The 23,934-nt window shown below is 41.3% G+C and overlaps 1 protein-coding gene across 1 annotated transcript in view; it reads left to right on the top strand.

Annotated features, from left to right (window-relative positions):
- USP45 (ubiquitin specific peptidase 45) overlaps positions 1–23,934 on the top strand; it is a 170,451-nt gene that overhangs the window by 43,951 nt on the left and 102,566 nt on the right. The window contains exons 6-8 of the mRNA XM_040428797.1: positions 3,307–3,446; positions 10,971–11,063; positions 18,176–18,306. Of these exons, the coding sequence (XP_040284731.1) occupies positions 3,307–3,446; positions 10,971–11,063; positions 18,176–18,306 (364 nt within the window). The remainder of the gene's footprint in view (positions 1–3,306; positions 3,447–10,970; positions 11,064–18,175; positions 18,307–23,934) is intronic.

Genomic DNA, 23,934 nt, shown 5'->3' with positions numbered 1-23,934 from the left:
TTAAAGTTGAGGGTAAGCTGAGAACACATAATTCAGGATTGCAAGGTGACAGACCTCCAACAATCTGATAATGATGAACTGTCATGAGGATAGGTAATCAATATATTAAAATAAAAAACAAAACAAAACACCATAACAATATAAAATAAAAATACTTACGGCCTTTGTCCCCTTCTGGGCTGTAGGAACAGCAGCGACTCAATGTTCTTGGATGGAGAGGAGCCACTTCTCTGGGCATCTCTTTCAAATTTGAAGAAGCGGTCCTGCACACTCTTCCACCTTTTCTTAACATTTTCCTCTAGAAAAATACAATAATAAATTATAAATTCTTAAGTATTATTTTGGTTTTAAAGTAGTTTTCCATGTTTTTTCTTTATAAAATCCATGGTGGTCCATGTCCATTGTGTCACGGACGTTCCCGTGACGGGTGGCAGGAGATCGGTGAGACTGGCAACACGTGGTTTGGATTAAATCACGTCTGTGTTGTTTCTGGTGCTTGCCACACCTTCTTTCCCCAAGTTTGGCTATTAGGGTCATTTAACCTTCTCTATTTATAGTTGCTTCTCCCACAATGCTGTGCGGTTTATAGCTTCTGTTTGGACCTTTTTGGATAGATTGCGGTTGGATCTCGGCTGAGTTCCTGGTGCTTCCATTGCTCCTTTGTAGTTAAGTCTTTCCTTTCCCTTTTGTATTTTGTTTGGGTTCTGTGTGTTGCAATTCCCTATGGTTTGTATTAGGCCTCGAGGCCTCTAGGAGACTCCTGTTCGTCCTTTGGAGGAACAGGTAGTCTCATCCATGACATTAGTACCAGGGTCCTATAGGGCTGGATAGGACTCTGGGTATTCCTGCGTATGAACTCGCCTATCTTTGGGGTCAGTCAGGATTTTGGTTAGGGTTTTCACTAGGAGGTGTCCATCTTCCTTCCCTAGTTCTCAGGCCTGATTCCATGTCCCCCCCCCCCCTTACCTCCTATTATAAGTGTGGTGTTTCCCTCCCACACTGAAGCGTGACACATTGGTCCCAACAATATGTTTTACCTTATCCTCTCGTTTGTTATTTAGTCATAACAGGATTAAAATGTCATACCTATTGCTATAAAATAACCCTGTGTGAATGAAACGAAGACTGTTATATCAATGGAATGACATAGAATTTATTTATAATAAAGTTAATTTTTTTTATTTTTTTTTAATTAAAAATCCCAGATCAAAAAAAAAAAGGAGAACCCCTTATTGTTTACTAATTTTAATATTTAGCTGACCAATCCTAAGGATAAGTAATCTGTATGATGTTAGTGGAGGCCAGATTTCCTGCACACCTGCTGATTTAGCAATTAGAAGAGTATGTAGTGCCCGTACGGGCGATGTGTTTACAAGTTCGTCTCCTACATCAGTGTTCTTCAACCTTAGTCCTCAGGGCCCAAATGGCAGTAATGTTTTGGGATTTCCTTAGTACTGAGCAGGTGATATAATTGTTAGTGCATCAGGACTTGCCACAGGTATTCATTTTATGGGATATTCTCAAATCATGACCGCAAGTGGGCCCTGAGGACTGGAGTTGAGGAACACTGTCCTATATTACAGTAGTGAACAGTGAAATTACAATTCCTCCATCCCATTCAGGTAAATCAAACAGCTTTCTCCTATTAACTTAAATAGGAGGTACAGTATCTGACAAAAGTGAGCATACCCCTTACATTTTTGTAAATATTTTATTGTATCTTTCCATGGGACAACATTGAAGATATGACACTTGGATACAATGTAAAGTACTCAGTCTGCAGCTTGTATAACAGCGTTGACAGGACTTTTTTTTCCGTCATGTATAATGGAAAGAAACTGAACCGTTATGTGCCCCCATAGACATGTATTAGGACGGAGCAAATCGGAATGCCTCTTAAGGGCTTCCGTTTTGCATTTCGTCCTAGAATTCCGTTATATTCCGTTATCTCTCTGGGAATTAATATAATAAAAATACTTAAATATTACTTTATTATAAATTCATTTCCAAATATCTGTTATTATTTTCTCTAGGGAGCACTCATTAGGGGGAATAAAAGGGCCGCCGTCCTATTAGTACTCACATAACCTGTCCTGATCACACAGCAGGACAAGTTACTTCACAACCCTGAGCTAAAGAGTTGCCTCATCTTCCTCTCCTACTTGTCGGGGATTATGATCTTCAGCTGAATCTCAGAATTGTATTTTATTAATTGCCAGATAACTCCTTTTAAAAAGGACCTGTAACCAGAGATGAGCGAACTTCTGTTTTAAGTTCGGCTTCCGGTTAGCGGAGGATCCCGATATGGATTCCGAATTCCGTTGTGGTCCGTGGTAGCGGAATCAATAATGACCATTATTGATTCCGCTACCACGGACCACAACGGAATTCGGAATCCATATCGGGATCCTCCGCTAACCGGAAGCCGAACTTTAGACGCCGAACTTAAAACAGAAGTTCGCTCATCTCTGCCTGTAACCTCTCCTGACATGTCTGTTTTAGCAACTACTTGCATTCCCCATGTAATAACTTATAATATTATGATGTACCATCCCCTTATTATTCCTGCTAGACCTTATGAATGAAATACAATAAAATTTGTAATGTATTACCCCTGCTTATCTGCTTATGAGTCATATGGGTGGTTGATTGACAGCTATGTATTTATGTAAATTTATGGATAGGGAATGCTACAGTATCAGTCACTGATAAGACCACCCACACTGCTGAGCTCAGAAAGAGATTTAATCATACAACCTTTTCTAATAAAACTATATATCAGTCTGCTCATCCGCATTGCACTGCACTTTCATGGTGACAGGTTCCCTCTAATTTCCCCTGTGATGGTGCTGCACAGAAATCGAAAGCTGATTTCTGCTGGTCCCTGTGGGATACACTTTGATCAGCTTATTATCAAGGGAAACATTTAAAACCTAATTCAGACTGGAGTATTTTCCATCCATGTTCGCAACGGACAGCACACAGACCCATACAAGTCACGCCTCCATTTTTCTACACTGGCTCAGGCGCTGCGCAGAGAAAGTCTCGGCAAGCACAATTCTGGTCATTCTCATGGGACATGGACCTGGAGACCATTGGAAACATTTGTCTATGGTGGTCACTAGGTCCGTGTCCTACACAGATGATTTTTAATACGGCCGCCTGAACCTGGCCTAAAAAGGAGGGATTATCCAAGGTAGAGAATTTATGATATAGAACATATGCACAAATTTAGGTTTGCAGTTTTATATATATGTCTTACAGTTTGTATTGTGTGTCCTCAAGAAATGTGTGTTTTACTTCTAGGTTCCTCTTCAAAGGTCATCTGCTTACAAGAACCAAGTGGTGAAAATATTAGAGAGAAAGCAGCACTTCATATTACATCTGTCCCTGTGAAAGGAATAGCAAACTTGGGCAACACTTGCTTCTTTAATGCTGTGCTTCAGGTAAGTGCTTGAACTATTGCTAAAACAGTGGTCAGCAACCTTCAGCTCTTCAGTTGCTGTGAAACTACAACACCCAGCATGCACATGTGCTTGTTTTTTGGTTTTATAACTCCCATAGAAGTGAAAAGAGGATTCTGAGCGTTGTAGTTTCAGAACAGCTGGAGTGCTGGAGGTTGCTGATCCCTGTGCTAAAACCTTCAAATCAACGCATAGGATCTTTACTGGTTCCTAGAAATTAGATTATTTGGTAGATAATATACTAAAATAAAGCTTTTTAACGTTCTGGTTCTTGTGCAAATAATGGTGATCCTGGTTAGAGGGCTTTTCCAGGTATATATACAGTCAGGTCCATAAATATTGGGACATGGACACAATTCTAATATTTTTGACTCTACACCACCACAATGGATTTGAAATGAAACAAACAAGATGTGCTTTAAGTTCCTTTAACTGAAGACTGTCAGCTTCAATTTGAGGGTATTTACATGTAAATCAGGTGAACGGTGTAGGAATTACAACAGTTTGCATACGTGCCTCCCACTTGTTAAGGGACCAAAAGTAATGGGACAATCGGCTTCTCAGGTGTTCCATGGCCAGGTGTGTGTTATCCCCTCATTATCCCAATTACAATGAGCAGATAAAAGGTCCAGAGTTCATTTCAAGTGTGCTATTTGCATTTGGAATCTGTTGCTGTCAACTCTCAAGATGAGATCCAAAGAGCTGTCACTATCAGTGAAGCAAGCCATCATTAGGCTGAAAAAAACAAAACAAACCCATCAGAGAGATAGCAAAAACATTAGGCGTAGCCAAAATAACTGCTTGGAACATTCTTAAAAAGAAGGAACGCACCGGTGAGCTCAGCAACACCAAAAGGCCCGGAAGACCACGGAAAACAACTGTGGTGGATGACCGAAGAATTCTTTCCCTGGTGAAGAAAACACCCTTCACAACAGTTGGCCAGATCATGAACACTCTCCAGGAGGTACGTGTATGTGTGTAAGTCAACAATCAAGAGGAGACTTCTCCAGAGTGAATACAGAGGGTTCACCACAAGATGTAAACCATTGGCGAGCCTCAAAAACAGGAAGGCCAGATTAGAGTTTGCCAAACGACATCTAAAAAAGCCTTCACAGTTCTGGAACAACATCCTATGGACAGATGAGACCAAGATCAACTTGTACCAGAGTGATGGAAAGAGAAGAGTATGGAGAAGGAAAGGAACTGCTCGTGATCCTAAGCATACCACCTCATCAGTGAAGCATGGTGGTGGTAGTGTCATGGCGTGGGCATGTATGGCTGCCAATGGAACTGGTTCTATTGTATTTATTGATGATGTGACTGCTGACAAAAGCAGCAGGATGAATTCTGAAGTGTTTCAGGCAATATTATCTGCTCATATTCAGCCAAATGCTTCAGAACTCATTGGACGGCGCTTCACAGTGCAGATGGACAATGACCCAAAGCATACTGCAAAAGCAACCAAAGAGATTTTTAAGGGAAAGAAGTGGAATGTTATGCAATGGCCAAGTCAATCACCTGACCTGAATCCGATTGAGCATGCATTTCACTTGCTGAAGACAAAACTGAAGGGAAAATGCCCCAAGAACAAGCAGGAACTGAAGACAGTTGCAGTAGAGGCCTGGCAGAGCATCACCTGGGATGAAACCCAGCGTCTGGTGATGTCTATGCGTTCCAGACTTCAGGTTTTAATTGACTGCAAAGGATTTGCAACCAAGTATTAAAAAATGAAAGTTTGATTTATGATTATTATTCTGTCCCATTACTTTTGGTTCCTTAACAAGTGGGATGCTCATATGCAAACTGTTTTAATTCCTACACCGTTCACCTGATTTGGATGTAAATACCCTGACAGCCTGCAGTTAAAGCACATTTTGTTTTTCATTTCAAATCCATTATGGTGATGTATGGAGCCAAAAATGTTAGAATTGTGTCGATGTCCAAATATTTATGGACCTGACTGTAGGTAAGCCACCATTGGAAAATACTAAAACGTAACTGACCCTAGTGTCAGATTATCATGTACAGGAGAAAGTAAGCAGCAGTGGAACAAAGTAGAATCCATAATGTGAGTATATTGAAAGGTTTGTAGCCATTTAATGTCACATCATTCATTTTTTATATAAGGATACTATGCTATATTTTTTAATGTATGAATATACATGACATATGCAGTATAGCGAAAAGGCTAATATGACATACTGGCCTTGGAGTATTCATAGTACGAAAGCTAAAGCGTCTAAACTTATTGGGGGGAATTTATCATGAGGGGAATATTTTAAGTCAGTTTTCCTTTAGTCTCTGTTGGCTTACCTTATGCCACATTTATCAAATGTCTCATGTTACTTGATAAATGTGTCTTATCCTTAGACCTAACACTTTTGTCTAGAAAAACTACTCCAGTTTTCCTACTACACCCTCCTACTGGAGTGAGATTGTGACTTTTAAAAAAAAGTCTCCATGATAAAGCTGGAGTGAAACTCATTAACGTAGTTGACTGTACCTACGGTACTTTTCCACCCACATTACAAACTGGAGTGAGTGGTGTAAAAATGCAAACATACAACGTTTTGAAGCCAGAATTCTGGAGCGAAGGCATGATAAATCAGGGCCATTGTGAACAGGGCCTAAGCAAAAAAAATAAAAAATTAAAATAGCCACTAGCCTTTGGGCCAGATTTATCATTACACTTACATCTTACTCCACTTTTACATATGTCCAAAGTCACTTTTGGCTAAAGTCAGATTTATTAATGGTCCTTTAATACTGTGATAAATGTGGTTTGACGGTAGCAGTTTATCCTTCAGTAAGCAGCTTTACAAAAGTTGCATGTCTTTATAAAAAAGTTGCATAAGATAAGCATGGTCCTCACGAGTGAAATTTTTTGCGACTTTTTAAATAGTCCCAATAGTAAATCTGTCTAGAGATTCATTTACATAAGAAAACACGCCCACTTTCAGAAAACTGGCGAGCATAGCGCAGAACCAATAAAAGCCGCAAATTTTTGTGCAGTTTTAGCTATTGCGCAAAAATTTGCGACTTTTTCACTCTATTATTTTGACTTTAGTTAATGATAAATCTGGTCCTGTGTGTCTAGCCTGTGTTCACATCTCCTTTTTGCACTATGTTTGGCCGATATGCCCCAAAAATCTTTTAGTGTGTACTAAAATATATGGCCAGCTGTAAGCCTTACATTTGCGTACCTTGCCTATTGACTCCTATGGTGATAGAAAAAAACCTATTAATGCAGTACAGTGTATTACGGGGGGCCACATTTGTGTTGAATCTTGTACTCTACTGCACTTTTGACATACCTTGGGTCTATTAAAAGCAACAAATGTGGTTGACAATAGGAGCATTCCCAGAATAGATGCTGAACACACAGACGTGAACAAAGCCCTGTTCTGTCCCATCATTTAATGTTGGGGAACATTTTGTTTAAGAATGTATTAAGCTTCTATCTAATGGATGGCAAACACGGAAATTAAAGCATTGCTACCACGGTTACAAGAGCCCCAAAATAGGATACATATATTTAAGAATCACTGTATAAGACACCTATAGTACCCTCTACTCAAGCCAGAAAACAAAACTATACATTTTCATTGTGACAAGATTTCCATTATACCGTCTTGTCCAAAAGTGGACATCCTGTTAATGTTCCATAGCTATTTAGTTCTCAATGCTTAGAGGATGGCATGGTAACATCTGGGGTCATTTATCAAACTGGTGTAAAGTAGAACTGGCTTAGTTGCCCATAGCAACCAGATTCCACTTTTCATTTTTGACAACTAAATTGGAAAATGAAAGGTGGAATCTGATTGGTTGCCATGGGCAACCAGCCAGTTCTACTTTTACACCAGTTTGATAAATGACCCCAATAGTTTGTAAGACTGACTGACATCTGTCCATCTAGTTCGGCCTGTCATCCTGCAAGTTGATCCAGAGGAAGGCAAAAAAAAAACTGTGAGGTAGAAGCCAATTTTCCCCACTTTAGTGGAATAAAAAATTCCTTCCCGACTCAAATGAGGCAATCAGAATATCTCCCTGGATCAACGACCCCTCTCTAGTAGCTATACCCTGTAATATTATTACGCTCCAGAAATACATCCAGGCCCCTCTTGAATTCCTTTATTGTACTCACCATCACCACCTCCTCAGGCAGAGAGTTCCATAGTCTCACTGCTCTTACCGTAAAGAACCCTTTTCTATGTTTGTGTACAAACCTTCTTTCCTCCAAACGCAGAGGATGTCCCCTCGTCACAGTCACAGTCCTGGGGATAAATAGATGATGGGATAGATCTCTGTACTGACCCCTGATATATTTATACATAGTAATTAGATCTCCCCTCAGTCGTCTTTTTTCTAAAGTGAATAACCCTAATTTTGATAATCTTTCAGGGTACTGTAGTTGCCCCATTGCAGTTATTACTTTAGTTGCCCTCCTCTGGACCCTCTCCAGCTCTGCTATGTCTGCCTTGTTTACAGGAGCCCAGAACTGTACACAGTACTCCATGTGTGGTCTGACTAGGGATTTGTAAAGTGGTAGGACTATGTTCTTATCACGGGCATCTATGCCCTTTTGATGCAACCCATTATCTTATTGGCCTTGGCAGCAGCTGCCTGACACTGTTTTTTGCAGCTTAGTTTGACTGTTTGACTGTTCACTAAAACTCCTAGATCCTTTTCCATGTCATTGTTACCGAGTGTTTTACCATTTAGTATGTACGGGTGACTTGCATTATTCCTTCCCATGTGCATAACTTTACATACAGTCATGTGAAAAAATTAGGACACCCTTTGAAAGCATGTGGTTTTTTGTAACATTTTTAATAAATGGTTATTTCATCTCCGTTTCAACAATACAGAGAGATTAAAGTAATCCAACTAAACAAAGAAAACTGAAGAAAAGTCTTTTCAAGATCTTCTGTAAATGTCATTCTACAAAAATGCCTATTCTAACTGAGGAAAAAGATAGGACACCCTCACATGTATTCCCTCTTAAATTGGCTCAGATCTCACACAGGTATATCACACCAGGTGCACATAATTAGTAGATCGTTACTCTGCATGTTGAATGAGGCTTGCCCTATTTAAACCTCAGACATTTAGTTTGGTGTGCTCCTGACTGTTGAAGTGAGAGTGAGCACCATGGTGAGAGCAAAAGAGCTGTCAGAGGACTTCAGAAAAAAGATTGTAGCAGCCTATGAGTCTGGGAAGGGATTTAAAAAGATCTCAAAAGATTTTGAAATCAGCCATTCCACTGTCCGGAAGATAGTCTACAAGTGGAGGGCTTTCAAAACAACTGCCAACATGCCCAGGACTGGTCGCCCCAGCAAGTTCACCCCAAGAGCAGACCGCAAGATGCTAAAAGAGGTATCCAAAAACCCTAAAGTGTCATCTCGAGAACTACAGCAGGCTCTGGCTACTGTTGATGTAGAAGTACATGCCTCTACAATCAGAAAGAGACTGTACAAGTTTAACTTGCATGGGAGGTGTGCAAGGAGGAAACCTTTGCTTTCCAAGAGAAACATCGAGGCCAGACTGACATTTGCCAGCGATAAAGTTGACAAAGACCAGGACTTCTGGAATAATGTTCTTTGGACAGATGAGTCCAAAATTGAATTATTTTGACACAACAGCAGAGGACATGTTTGGCGTAAACCAAACACAGCATTCCAAGAAAAGAACCTCATACCAACTGTGAAGCATGGAGGTGGAAGTGTCATGGTTTGGGGCTGCTTTGCTGCAGCAGGACCTGGTCAGCTCACCATCATAGAATCCACGATGAATTCTACTGTGTATCAGAAGGTGCTTGAAGAACATGTGAGACCATCAGTTAGAAAATTAAAGCTGAAGCGGAACTGGACCATGCAACATGACAATGACCCAAAACATACTAGTAAATCAACCAAAGATTGGCTGAAAAAGAAGAAATGGAGAGTCCTGGAATGGCCAAGTCAAAGTCCAGATTTGAATCCCATTGAGATGCTGTGGGGTGACTTGAAAAGGGCTGTACGTGCAAGAAACCCCTCAAACATCTCACAGCTGAAAAAGTTCTGCATTGAGGAGTGGGGTAAAATTTCCTCAGACCGATGTCGAAGACTGGTAGATGGCTACAAGAACCGTCTCACTGCAGTTATTTCAGCCAAAGGAGGTAACACTCGCTATTAGGGGCAAGGGTGTCCTATCTTTTTCCTCAGTTAGAATAGGCATTTTTGTAGAATGACATTTACAGAAGATCTTGAAAAGACTTTTCTTCAGTTTTCTTTGTTTAGTCGGATTACTTTAATCTCTCTGTATTGTTGAAACGGAGATGAAATAACCATTTATTAAAAATGTTACAAAAAACCACATGCTTTCAAAGGGTGTCCTAATTTTTTCACATGACTGTATGTCAGTTTTAAACCTCATCTGCCACTTACCTGCCCAAGCCTCCAATCTATCCAGATCCCTCTGTAGCAGTATACTGTCCTCTTTGGTGTTAATTACTTTACACAGTTTTTGTATTGTCAGCAAAAATAGATATTTTACTGTACAACCACTCTATAAGAAGATCATTAATAATTAACGGTACATTGAAAAGAATAGGACTCAATACTGATCACTGTAGTACCCCACTAGTGACCCCTCCAATACTGACCCCTGTGGTACCCCAATAATGACAGTCATCACGCCAATACTGACCCATGGGGTACCCTACTAGGAAATTGCAAATAGCGTTTTGCAAGATGACCAAATTATTTCTCTCTTTATCAAAAAATTTGTAATTTTGCTTTTGGTGTCTGAACATTTAGATCACTGTTTTTACATACTGTCATCATTTAGCAAACATGGTTATCATCAAATAGGAAACCTTTTTATGTCAACTGATGGTTATTCATAACAGATACAAATCCAAGTTTATGCATGTGGTTGGCTTTTATCCAGTTATTTCTATTTTTAAACTACAATTCAGAACTTTTCTTATGATTTTTTTTCTTCTCCATTCATGTGCAATTTATCAACAGGGAACAGTGTTAAAGTCTGCCTTTTAAAGGAGTTGTCCTCCTTTTATTAGGTGATGGGCTTTCCTCAAGATAGGCCATCACTGGCTGCTCGATAGCAGTAGCCTCAGCACTGGAAGCGGACGTCTCAGTGTATTTTGTAGTGGACTGAGCTAGTCATTCCAGAGCTTTTCCGCGCCAGTGGAAGCAGCACTGTAGTGATGAGCTCAGTCCACTACAAAGTACATGGCGCTGCCTGTTTCTAGAACTGGAGGTATTGTTTAACGGCTGATTAGCTGGGGTGTGAGGTGTTGGACCCCCACTGGATCAGCTTGTGATGGCCTTTCCTGAGGATAGGCCATCACTTACTAAAAGGTGGACAACCCCTTTAAAGTTTGGTTATGTACCTGATAGCAGAGTAAAGATATGTGGTCCCTTTAAAATGTGAACATTTTTAATAGAATTGCATTTTGAACATCTGAGAAATGATATATATTATTTATTTATTTATTGTTTTCAGAATCTTGCCCATACACACATGTTAACAGAAGCACTGTCTGGAATGAAGGAAAGGGATGCAAAATTGAAGATTTATCTTAATGAAGAAAACATGGTAATTATTTAAATTTTCTTGCTGCTGTTACCTTATTCTAACAATTCATTAGGAATACAGGGATATGTCCATAAAAATGGAATTACTAGAGAACTTTGGAGTGTTTATTGCACTGTAAAGTGCTCTCTGCATTGAGCTGCTTCACATCCCTCCCCTTTGATGTGTGTGACAGCTGGAGAACAGTAGACCAGTACATCCCCACAGCCCCATACCTCTTCTACATCCCCGCTTCTCTATCCGAAGACAGAGGAGCCCTGCGTTGTGAGGGAACCAAGCTAATGTTAAAAATCCAGCCTGAGACACCTGCTGGACTATGCACACAGTTAAAGATATAGTCATCCCACAGAGTTAACAACCTTTAGGATGTACATGGGATTGGTAACTTGTCTCTTTGTGTACATTAAACAATAAATAAAGTTTTATACTAACTTTTAATATGTTGTCCCTAACCCCCTAAAAAATCTTTTTCTAATATACTTTATTTATTAGTTTTCTATTTTTACCATACTTTTTCACCCCTAAAGCGCACCATTCACTGGTGCGCTAAAACTCAGTTCCCCCTGCAGCGCTGAGCTGTCAGCGGTGTACGGAGTACTTATTTTATGAATGGGGCCTCAGCAGCGCAGGGAGTATGGACAGGAGCGCTCATTGCTGCTTTTGCCTGTGCTCCCTGGACTATTACTAACTGCTGGCATAGCACATTGGTACCCTGTACCCATGTATTATGCCAGGATTAGCTGAGCTGAGCCGGCTCCTGCTTCTGCCTTCTCCGCTAAGCTAAAAGATGACATGCAGTTCTCTTAGCTTAGCGGAGCAGGCAGAAGCAGGAGCCCGCTCAGCTAATCCTGGCATAATACATGGGTACAGGGTACCAATGTGCTATGCCAGCAGTTAGTAATAGTCCAGGGAGCAGGAGCAGCAATGAGCGCTCCTGCCCTACTCCCTGCTCTGCTGCGGCCCCATTCATAAAATGAGTACTCCGTACACCGCTGACAGCTCAGTGAATGGTGCGCTTTAGGGGTGAAAAAGTACGGTTAAAATAGAAAACGAATAAATAAAGTATATTCGAAAAATATTTTTTAGGGGGTTAGGGACAACATATTAAAAGCTAATATACAAGTTTAGTTACTCTTTAAGTGATATATGCCTCAGTACTTAAAGAACACCTGTCATTTGACCTACACTTTACATGTCAGAGGTGTTGTTTTTGGGGATCGTACCCTGCTTATGTAGCCACTAAAGCCAGTACATCCTTGAGGACCTGCTCACAAAAGCCCTTTTGTAACCGCACCTTGAACGGAGGGCCTTCATGGTGGTCACATACTGTGAGCTTCCCCCATACCTCCCCTTTGCACCACAGGCTACACGGAGGAAATAGAGATATAGGCAAATCTTTTATACTGGCTTAGGTGGACTCTTCTGTGGAGGGAATAATATTTCTAGGAGGGGATTTCAGTCCGGTGCTAGAGCCCTTGATTGACTCATCCACCGTTACATCACTGTTCCCCAATTCATCTGTTATCATGGCAGTTGGTTGATGTCTGCCTTCTGGATTTCTTAATGCATATGTGAAACTAGGCTTAGCCATACCTAATAAAGATGCTATTAGCTTTGATATTAAGCCTATTCTAAACTGTTGGCTAATCCTTTCAGTAGGGTATGTCTGGACATTATAAACAGAGACCAAGTGGGCTTCATACCTGGGATGGAAGCGATAGATAATACTATCAATACCATCATGCTCATATCTCATTTGCAATGCTACAGAGCGCCAATGTGTCTTAAATCAGTCGATGCTAAAAAAGCATTTGATAGAGTAGCCGCTTTGAAACAATTCTGCCTAGGCTCTTGGCTTTTAGAAAAGGTGTTTGCCCTTTGTACACTTTCGACGGCTTATGTACGTACCACCGGAGCCCTAGCTTCCCCCTTTGTTATTAGTAATGGAACACTGCAAGGATGCCCCCTGTCTCCATTACTATGCATCTTGCTAATGAAACATGTGGCTGTAGTGCTATGCAAAATCCCAAACTTGCGCAATTTGCAGATGATCTTTTTTTCTATATATATTGTCACCCTGCATCTATTCTCATCTATTCTCCATGAATTTGACCTGTTTGGATACCTTAGTAACTTTAAAATAAGCCTCAGGTATGTCATTGTGTGCCAGGTGATGTATGGAGCGGGCCTCTGCAGTGAGCTCCATACATGCAATCTGCCGGCTGTATGATACAGCCAGCATCCGGCCGCACGGACAGGAAGTGGCGATCGCGCCGCCCCTGCCATTTGACAACTCAGGTGCCGCAATCAAGGCTGATCAGGGCACCTGTGAAGTGATGCGGCTCCATCTTCCTTCCGATCGGAGCCCCCGCAGTGAAATCGTGGGGCTCTGATCAGTTGCTATGGCAGCCTGGACGCTGCTGAAGTGATCCAGACCTGTCATGGCTTTCTCCATACTGAGCTATGCATGAGGCATAGCACAGAATGGAGAGTGTAAAAATCCTATTCACCCTAATAGATCTCTATTATGGTGAATAGGAGAGGGGATCAAAAGATCGCATGTATGAGGACCTTATGGGGGCTAATTGTTGTAAAAAAAAAAAAAATCAATATATTAAAAGTTTGAATCACCCCCCCTTCCCAATTTTACATATATAAAAATACATAAACAATAAAAAAATAAACATTGGGTGTCGCCGCGTCTGAAAATGTCTGAACTATTAAAATCTTTTTTAAAAATTCTTGTGCGGTGAACGCAGTAACAGGAAAAAAAATGAAAAACACACGATTTGGCATTTTTTTTGTCATTTTATCCCCCAAAAAAATTGAATAGCGGTGATCAAAACGTTGTATATACTACAAAAATGGCATCAATGAAAACTACAGTTCGTTACGCAAAAAAAAACAACCTCTTATAAAGCTCTGTAGACCGCAATATAAAAAGTTAAGGCTGTCAGAATATAGCGATGCAAAGAAAAGTAGTAAAACAAAAAAAAAAACTGTTCAAGTTTGATATCGCCGCATTCGTGTTGAGCCGCAGAATAAGAACGTCGGGTCATTTTTAGTGCATAGTGAACGCCGTGATGTGAAAACCCCAAAAACCTTGGTGGAATAAATTTTTTATTTTTATTTTTTTTTAATTTTGCCACACAAATAATTGTTTTCCTTTTTTCTAATACAAGACATGGTAAATTAAATGGTGGCATTAAAACATGCATCTTGTCCCGTAAAAAATAAGCCCTCATATAGCTATGTTAACGGAAAAATAAAAAAGTTATGGCTTTTGGAACATTAGGAGGAGAAATCAAAAACGTAAAAATGAAAAAAGGCCTGGTCTTGAAGGGTTTAAAACGGAAGTATTGAACATACCTCTTCCTCCCACTTAAGCTCAGTCAGTTCGAAACAACTTCACCTTTCATTGGCATTAATTACCTGGGCATTTGGGCTCCCCTATCCTTAAGCTGTATCACACAGCGGCAATATTTCCTAGATCTGTGATGGCTAACCTCCCGGCACTCCAGCTTTGGTGAAACTACGACTCCCAGCATGCTCCATTCATTTCTATGGAGTTCTGAAAATAGCCAAGCAAATGTGCATCTTGTGAATTGTAGTTTTACCACAGCTGGAGTGCCGGAGGTTAGTCATCACTGCCGTAGGTTATTATACTGGTCTCATTGTGGGTTGCAAAAGTTCTGGGTTAATTTAGAACAAGAACTCTCCCCCATGAAACTTTTAATTTATCCACAAATTATCCACTAGACCGGGACTTATGACTCCACTGATAGGAAACCTAGCTTTCCTGCCAGGTCTACGTGTTGTTGTTTTCTTATCATGGCATTATGTCACCCATCATCGTTTCCAGTCCGTTTTGGTGGACAATCGATTTTCTAATCTAGGGTCTATCAGTTTGCAATGCACAACAGGTAGGAATCTAAGGTTTGAATATGCATAGCTGAAATCCTCAATCACTAATGCCTTCAGAAACATGCACCCCCTAGAGTTAACAAAGTTTGATAAGGTGGTCAAGGAAGGTATATATATATATATATCTCGAAAAATTTGAATATCGTGCAAAGTTCATTTATTCATTTATTTCAGTAATGCAACTTTAAAAGGTGAAACTAATATTTGAGATAGACTCATTACATGCAAAGCGAGATATTTCAACCCTTTATTTCTTATCATTTGGATGATTATGGCTTACAGCTTATGAAAACCCCAAAGTCACAATTTTAAGGTCCCCTTTGCTCAGGGGGTATGGATTAATTAGCTGACTAGAGTGTGACACTTTGAGCCTAGAATATTGAACCTTTTCACAAAATTCAAATTTTAAGCTGCATTAATGCAATTCCTTTTAAGTTGCATTACTTAAATAAATAACTTTTACATGATATTCTAATTTTTCGAGTTTCACCTGTATAGGTTTCTCTAGAGTTTTAGCAATGCAGAAAAGGTTCCCTTCTTTAGTAAATGGGAATCGGATCTTCCGCTCACCTTACTGAAGGGAATGTTCTCAAGATGTGTAAGTTTTCCAGTGGCATCTCTTTAGCTGCTTAGGCTACTGCCCAACTACTCTCCATTGAATTTTTCCTACAGTTTCAGAACTGTGTTGGCGCTGTGAAGCAGAGATTGGCTCCATGCTAAATTTTTGGTGGGTGCTGCGCCATCATCCAAAAGTTCTGGGACAGGGTTTTGACTATCTGTACCATATTCACAGGGAAAACAATTCCTAACACACCTCAGGTGACCTTGCTCTGTCTTATACTTGGGTCTGTAGCCCTGGTGAAAAGAAAACGTATGCTGCAACACTTTTTAATTGTGGCCAGGATGTTGATTCCCAGACATTGGAAATCTAAAATGCCTCCCTCTCTATGTTATTGGGCCATGGAACTTCGCTAGATAATGAGAATGAAAGAGCTGATCTCTGACCATCATGAGAAGTCTGACATTTTCATAAAATATTGGCAACCCAAATTTTCTGTCCTGCTCACACACTAATTGATTACAGTTTTCAAGCTGTTATTGTCTGTATAAACTCTGTGCCTATTATCAGTACCTGATTCCTGCTCCACCTCCTTTGTTGCGATCCCTTGCCTTCCCCTATCTCTTCTTTTCCACTCCTTCCCTATTTTATTATTTTCCCTTCCTTTCTTTTTTCCTTCCCTTCTCAGGGGTTGGAGATAAAAACAGACCTCTTTTTGTAAACCTGTACAACCCATTTAATTTGAATTTTATAAGTTACCTCTGTGTCTAAGTCATTATAAGCTCTGTCACAAAAACAAATCCCCACTATTAGTGATATATTAGAAAATTTATTTGCACAGAACTTTGCAATTTAAATCCAAAAGTCAAGTTGGTGTTCAAGGTTGGACATTAACATTAAAGGGTTAAAGTTTTTAATATTAACGCTGTGCTCCTGAAATTTTTACTAGTTACCAAATTTAGACTAAGATTTTGATTTTGCTGCGGATTAAGCTTGGACTTCAGCCTTCTGCATTTATATGGTGTGAAATCTGCTGTCAAAATCTGCCCAAAAAACTGCCCTACTGCAAATCCAATGTTATTTGTTAAAACCGTATCCACTTTACTGCTGTAAATTTTATGGCTGCAAATCCAGATGTCTGTTAAGTGAACATACCCTAAAAGTATAATTTCTTCATGTAAAATTTCACCCTTTTAGGCCCCTTGCAGACGAGCGTGTCCGGATGCGTCCCGGGTGCATTGCGGCAAACCCGCGCGAGTAGGTACGCAATTGCAGTCAGTTTTGACTGCGATTGCCTTCTGTTGTTCAGTTTTTATCGCGCGGGTGCAATGCATTTTGCACGCGTGTGATAAAAAACTGAATGTGGTACCCAGACCCGAACTTCTTCACTGAAGTTCAGGTTTGGGTTCAGTGTTGTGTAGATGTAATTATTTTCCCTTATAACATGGTTATAAGGGAAAATAATAGCATTCTTTAATACAGAATGCTTAGTACAAGGTCAATTGAGGGTTAATTATTATTTTTTTTTTATTAACTCACCTCCAATTGAACGCGTAGCTGCCGTTCTCCTGTTCTTTCTTCAGGACCTGTCAAAGGACCTGTGGTGATGTCACTGAGCTCATCACATGGTCTAATCACATGGTCCATCACCACTGTGATGGACCATGTGATTGTACCATGTGATGTGACGTCACCACAGGTCCTTTAGCCGGCAGCTCATGATTAAAGAAGAAAGAAGAGATCGGAAACTACTCGATCAAGAGGAGGAGGTGAGTTAATTTATTTATATTTTTTCAACCCTCAATTGACCTTCTACTAAGCATTCTCTATTAAAGAATGCTATTATTTTCCCTTATAACCATGTTATAAGGGAAAATAATAAAGATCGGGTCCCCATCCCGATCATCACCTAGCAACCAATGCGTGAAAATCGCACCGCATCCGCGCTTGCTTGCGGTTTTCACGCAGCCCTATTCACTTCTATGGGGCTTGCGTTGCGTGGAAAACGCACAATATAGAGCATGCTGCGATTTTTCACGCAACGCACAAGTGATGAGTGAAAATCACCGCTCATGTGCACAGCCCTATAGAAATGAATGGGTCCGGATTCAGTGCGGGTGCAATGCGTTCACCTCACGCATTGCACCTGCGCGGAAAACACGCCTGTGTGAAAGGGGCCTTAGGAAGTCTGTCAGCTATTGTATAGCTATTAAACCGTTAATATCGCTGCGTAGGGTACGTTTTAGGCTGCTTTTTGTAAATGAGCGGGAAGGTGCCCTGAGGGCGGTCCCGAACTCTGGCTCTCCCAACTGACCAGTGCCACCACCTTAACTTTGATTAAAAGCTTCACTAATTTATGTTGTCATTGTATTTGGCACGGGACTGCAAACAGCATGAGCCAGAGTTTGTGGAATACCAGCTGACTTGGTCAGTCAAGGCCAAGGGGATGGTGTGGGGCTTTGACTATTCAGGAGAACCATAGCAATTACCGTGAAAGGACCAACCTCAGGTCACTTACGAGATTAATTGCATAATGAATAAAACCTCTCTATCTATGCTATAATCAGGCATTCAACGAACACCAAGATATTCGTTGATAATCTGACAACAATAATTTTTCCTTTCCATACAGGATCCGATAGTCATCAGTCTCCCTAATCCTGGTCCTCTCACATCAGCAGTGGTCTTATTCCTGCACAGTATGAAAGAGCCAGGAAAAGAACCCTTGATGGCTAAAATGCTCTTTAGCCAGCTCTGCTTAAAGTAAGTAATTTTGTAAAGAGCATTTCCACTCACATACAGTATATCTTCATGCCTCCATGTATATTAACATAAGTGATAATTACTGACTAAAATTCAGTTTTGGTCTGTTTTGGGAGTTTGGCAGACTTTCCAGATTGTCAAGTGACTAAAAGAAGCATACTGTATTTATTTAGCCTTGTATCTAAAAGGTAACAAGAGGTCCTCAATGCATTTATCAGTCAGAGAGCTGAAATACCTGGTCATTTATCCTACAAGTGAATGCTAGCTAGAGAGACAAAGTAATCATTTCTGGGGTTGCGTTCTCTTGCGACATTACCTAGAGGTTAAAGGGACACTGACAGGCCTCCTGAGCATATTTAGCTCTTTATATGCCCTCCTAGGTCTTGTAATAAGTTTCCCATTCATATTAGTATTATCCCTGTGCGCATTGTAAACTGTGAAAAATTATCTTTATAATCACCTGTCAATCAACTGTCCTTTCTGCCCAAGGGGCGTTCTTTGCGCCGCATTTGTGCCCAGCCGCGCCCCAACTGCCGGATCCTTAGACACGCTCATCTCATTAGAATTCACTTCGCTGGGCGGTATTTTTCGGTCCCCAACATTCGGAGATCCCGCGCATGCCCAATACAAAGTTACGGCAGGCGCAGTTACGCAGGCGCAGAATGGAGAGGCTAAAGCGGCCTCATAGAAACATAGGGGACGCAGGCGCGATGTGATCCCAGGCGAGCGAGGGAGCCGGGCGCATGCGCAGATAATGCTATTGAGGCCGATGACCGTAACTTCGTATTGGGCATGCGCGGGATCTCCGAATGCCGGGGACAGGAAAATACCGCCCAGCGAAGTGAATTCTAATGAGATGGGCGTCTCTAAGGATCCGGCAGTTGGGGCGCGGCTGGGCACAAATGCGGCGCAAAGAACGCCCCTTGGGCAGAAAGGACAGTTGATTGACAGGTGATTATAAAGATTATTTTTCACAGTTTACAATGCGCACAGGGATAATACTTATATGAATGGGAAACTTATTACAAGACCTAGGAGGGCATATAAAGAGCTAAATATGCTCAGGAGGCCTGTCAGTGTCCCTTTAAAGGCTATTGACACCTTTGCACTGATTTTTCTTTTCATTTGCTTCATAAATGCAAAATTAAAGAGTCACTGTACTTTCACACAATTTCATTCAATAGAGAATGATGTAAAAGGCTGATTTCTAAATCACTTCATTTAAAAAATATGCCTGTGTACACATGATGAAAAGCTGTAAATTCATGGCCGCTAGGGGTCTCACTTCTACCTAATTTATAGTCCACTGCCTGTTGTCAGGCAAGATCTGTCCCTGGTAAGAGAGACATAAAAGACCCTGGAAATGGGAGCGTGTCAGAGCTAGCTGAGTTCCTGAGCCCAGGGTTGCCAACCAGAATTTTTCTTTATTCTGGACAACTGATCCCAAAATCATGGACAGCCAACATTTTTTACGGACAAATTGGAAAACCATAATTAATAATAAAGGTTATAGGTAATCCATCTCTACAGCTCAATGTACTCATTTTCAGCATTTACTGTGAGATGTAAATTGATTTATAATTACCACCAAAATAGTCTAGTCAACTACCACCAGCCTAAAAAAAAAAATCACAGACACATCTATTTATTTTCACACACACAGGAAAAAAGTTGTCTATTTTTATGGACTGTGCAGAAATTTCTGGATGGTTGACAACCCTGCCTGAGCCTGATAAAAGAGCTGCTACTACGCTGCTTCTGAATTCACAAGAGCGTTAACTCCGGAGCTGAATACAAACATAGTGGGAAATAAGGGAAAGGATGTCACGGCAGTATACTGCTGACAGGTTCCACAGAAGAAAGATGCCCCTGCTTGTGAGAGAAATGCATCTAGCTGTGCAGCATTAATCCAAAGTTTTGTGCGAAGCGGCTTCAAATCTAGGATCCAATGCTCGCTTCGCTCATCACTAGTAGAGACAGTAGCAGGGATGAGGTTGCAAATGGCAGATATTTTAGCGAGTGGGGGAAAGCATCCAAAAAAGGCAGCTCGCGCAGGCTATAGATAGGGAGGAAAGCACACACAAGGCAATTTGCAAGTGAAGACAGCAGTATCATGGACATACAGATTCATCATCTATAACTGGGAGGGACACAACAACATGCGAAAAGTCTGGGACTAGAAGTAGGTTGTAATAAAGATTGCAGACTGAAACTTAGTACAACAGATTTTACTCAGGGTAACCCTTAACGTATAATTTTTTATTTTTTTTTGTAAAAGGTATATAGCCTTTTAAGTATCTTAATGCATATTCACTAATGCAAGTGTATCACAATGTTTTATACATGGGAATCTGTCATTCACTGTTGGTTGCTTCTGTTATTTTAGACTCACAGGTAACATGTATTATCAGTAATAATCAGTCTGTGGCCATCTTTATTACTTGATATACACTGTACTCATGGGGTGGCAGCCAATAGCAGGTGGTGATGGTGACGCTAGGGAGGCTCGTCCCCACCGCCTGCTATTGGCTGCCCCCCCCAAACGCCGGATGTGTGTAGAAAGTAAAAGGAGGCCGAGGAAGTGTGTCCTCCTCCAAGTGTCTGACAACATTTTTTTTATAGAGATAACGTGCTGTTTGTAAAACGTCTTGAAAAAAAAAGTTTTGTTTTGATGCGACAGTCACCACCCATGCCTCTAAAATTCATTCAGGCTGACCAAGCACAACGTGCATGCTCGGGTGTGCTGTTAGTCTGAACAGGAATGATGCAGTGTACTGCTTCTAAGAAGGTCTTGAGCAGTTTTTCCTCATACAACCCATCCTATTTACATTGTAGGGTGGGTTTCTGACAGCAGCAATTTTAATATACCACAGTAATTACCCCATTATGCAAAACAAGTTATTTTGCTAATTAACCCGTGGGATACCAGCGCCGTATTTGTGGTTCCACACCACTGCGCTTTTCCTGCAATTCTACCTGCTGAAAGAAGAAGAAAGAAGAAAATCTGGAACTGTAGTGATCTGGAACTTTCCAGTTGCAGCAGTTCCAGATCACTAAACCACCCTCCGTCCCTGTCCCTTAATTTCCAATTTATTACAAGCCTATTCACGTGTGAAAGCACCTCATACACACCCCACACTAAATAAAGTTTTACATATTTCACACGTTACACCCCAATAAAATAAAAATGGCCCGTCCATCCCAACGAGTATACTCATCTGAAGAGGCATACGCCATGCTTGCCTCCGATACTGAGTCGGCCAGTAAGGGAGAAGAGGATGCCACTTTCCTCTACTCTTACCCCCTCATCATCATCATCCAGTGTAGCAGTGGAGACAGCCCCCCAGAGTGACCCCCATATGGACCCCACCCCCTGAGGATTATCAGCCCCAAATTCCTGAGTTTGTGATCAGCTCAGGAATTCAGATAGATTGTTCGGGCTTCACAGAAATTGAATTTTTTTAAATCTTTTTCTCTGAAGATTTTATAAATTTGATGGTAACCCAAACAAATGTATACCCCAGCAATTTATTTCCCAGAACCCCACAACACCATACGCTAGACCCCAAGGTTGGACCCCAGTAGATGCAGCAGAGATGATGACCGTTTGGGGGCTCTTGCTGCATATGGGCCTAGTAAAAAAAAACAACAAAGGTTAAATAGAAAAGCTACAATTTCTGGGGAAATTGTGTGAAGTGTTCTTGGCTCCACCAGTAGTCTACAACTGGAGTGGGCGGAGTAACTGGGTGGAGTGGCTTGAGTAACTGTTGTGTGGTTGGAGTGGCTGGAGTAACTGTGGAAAGGTTGGACTGGGCAGAGTAACTTTATGGAGTGTTTGGAGTGAGTAAAGATGGTAAACATTACACTAACCAATTGATTGATCAAATTTAAAAAGTGCACATAGCAAGCTTGATAGTGAGAAATACATTTCAACTTTTATTTATTTATATAGCACATTTAATTGCAATATTGTTGCCCAAAGTGCTTCACAGTTATATCAAAACATTTATAAAAACATTAGCAGCCGATTTGTGTAAGTGGGCTTGAAACTGGGGGAGTGGTGGCATTTAGAAATCATGTCCTGATTTTTCAGCTCACACTCTAGCTTTTGTCATTCTGCTGGCTGCTCACACACCTGGGTTCCTATGGCAACTCACTCTACAGCAAGGGCAGAAAAGAGTGGTTTAAAACAAACTGTAAATCCTACAGCGAAGAGCTTTATATTGTGAGAATCACAAGACCCAGGCCTACATTTTGATGCATAGTATGTCTCTGAAATATTAAAAATGAAGGCACAGTTGCAGTTTAGAAACTGGCAAGAGTGGAGTTTCAATGAATGTCAATGGGCGGCGTGAGTTGCAAACAAATGGTCATATTGTGAAAACTATCAGGACTATGGCTTAGCTGTGGACATTTTTAGTGGCAGCAGGAATAGCTGAACGTTTTGATATAAGATTTGTGTAGGTGGGCTTGAAAATGGGAGTGGTGGCAGTTTAGAAATCATGTACTGATTTTTCAGCTCCCACTCTAGTTTTGAACATTCCGCCATTCATTCCTATGGGACCAATTTTGCCACAAAAACGCTGATATTTCGTGAACCATTTGGTGAAGTGTTCCACAAAGTAATAGCACACCAATCGGGAACAATCTGCACGTTTCAGTATATTACTGTCTATGTATCGTATTTTTCGCCCGATAAGACGCACCGGCCTATAAGACGCACCTAGGTTTTTGAGGAGGAAAATAAGAAAAAAATATTTTTAACCAAAAGGTGTTCTTTTGGTGGGTTTTGAATTAATGGTGGTCTGTGCATGACACTATTATGGGGGATCTGTGGATGACGCACTGTCATGTGGGGGATCTGTGGATGACGCACTGTCATGTGGGGGATCTGTGGATGGCACTGTTATGGGGGATCTGTGGATGGCACTGTTATGGGGGATCTGTGGATGGCACTGTTATGGGGGATCTGTGGATGGCACTGTTATGGGGGATCTGTGGATGGCACTGTTATGGGGGATCTGTGGATAGTACTGCTATGGGGTGGGAGATCTGTGGATGGCATTGTTATGGGGTGGGGGGGATCTGTGGATGGCACTGTTATGGGGTGGGGGGGATCTGTGGATGGCACTGTTATGGGGTGGGGGGATCTGTGGATGGCACTGTTATGGGGTGGGGGATCTGTGGATGGCACTGTTATGGGGTGGGGGGGATCTGTGGATGGTACTGCTATGGGGTGGGGGATCTGTGGATGGAACTGTTATGGGGGGGATCTGTGGATGACACTGCTATATGTCATCCACAGATCCCCCTCCATAACAGTGGCCCCCAAAATACACCGGCCCTCTGCTCGCCGAATTATCTATAAACATGATTCCTTATCCTGTTATTAAGTTTAACTAATGCTGCGCTCTCCCCTGTCCCCTGTATCCCCACAGCACTTACGAACACGCTTCCATAGCAGGCAGAGCGGACGGCACCAGTAACGTCACTCACTGACGTCGCGCGCCTGCTCTGCCTGCTTCATTCATAAAGTGGGAGGAGCAGGCGCGCGACGTCAGTGAGTGACGTTACTGGTGCCGTCCGCTCTGCCATGGAAGTGTGTTCGTAAGTGCTGTGGGGATACAG

The sequence above is a fragment of the Bufo bufo genome, chromosome 4, assembly GCF_905171765.1.
Source record: "Bufo bufo chromosome 4, aBufBuf1.1, whole genome shotgun sequence".
NCBI classification, from domain to species: domain Eukaryota; kingdom Metazoa; phylum Chordata; class Amphibia; order Anura; family Bufonidae; genus Bufo; species Bufo bufo.
Note: the sequence above shows the minus strand (reverse complement) of the source record. Positions and strands in the feature narration are given on the sequence as shown.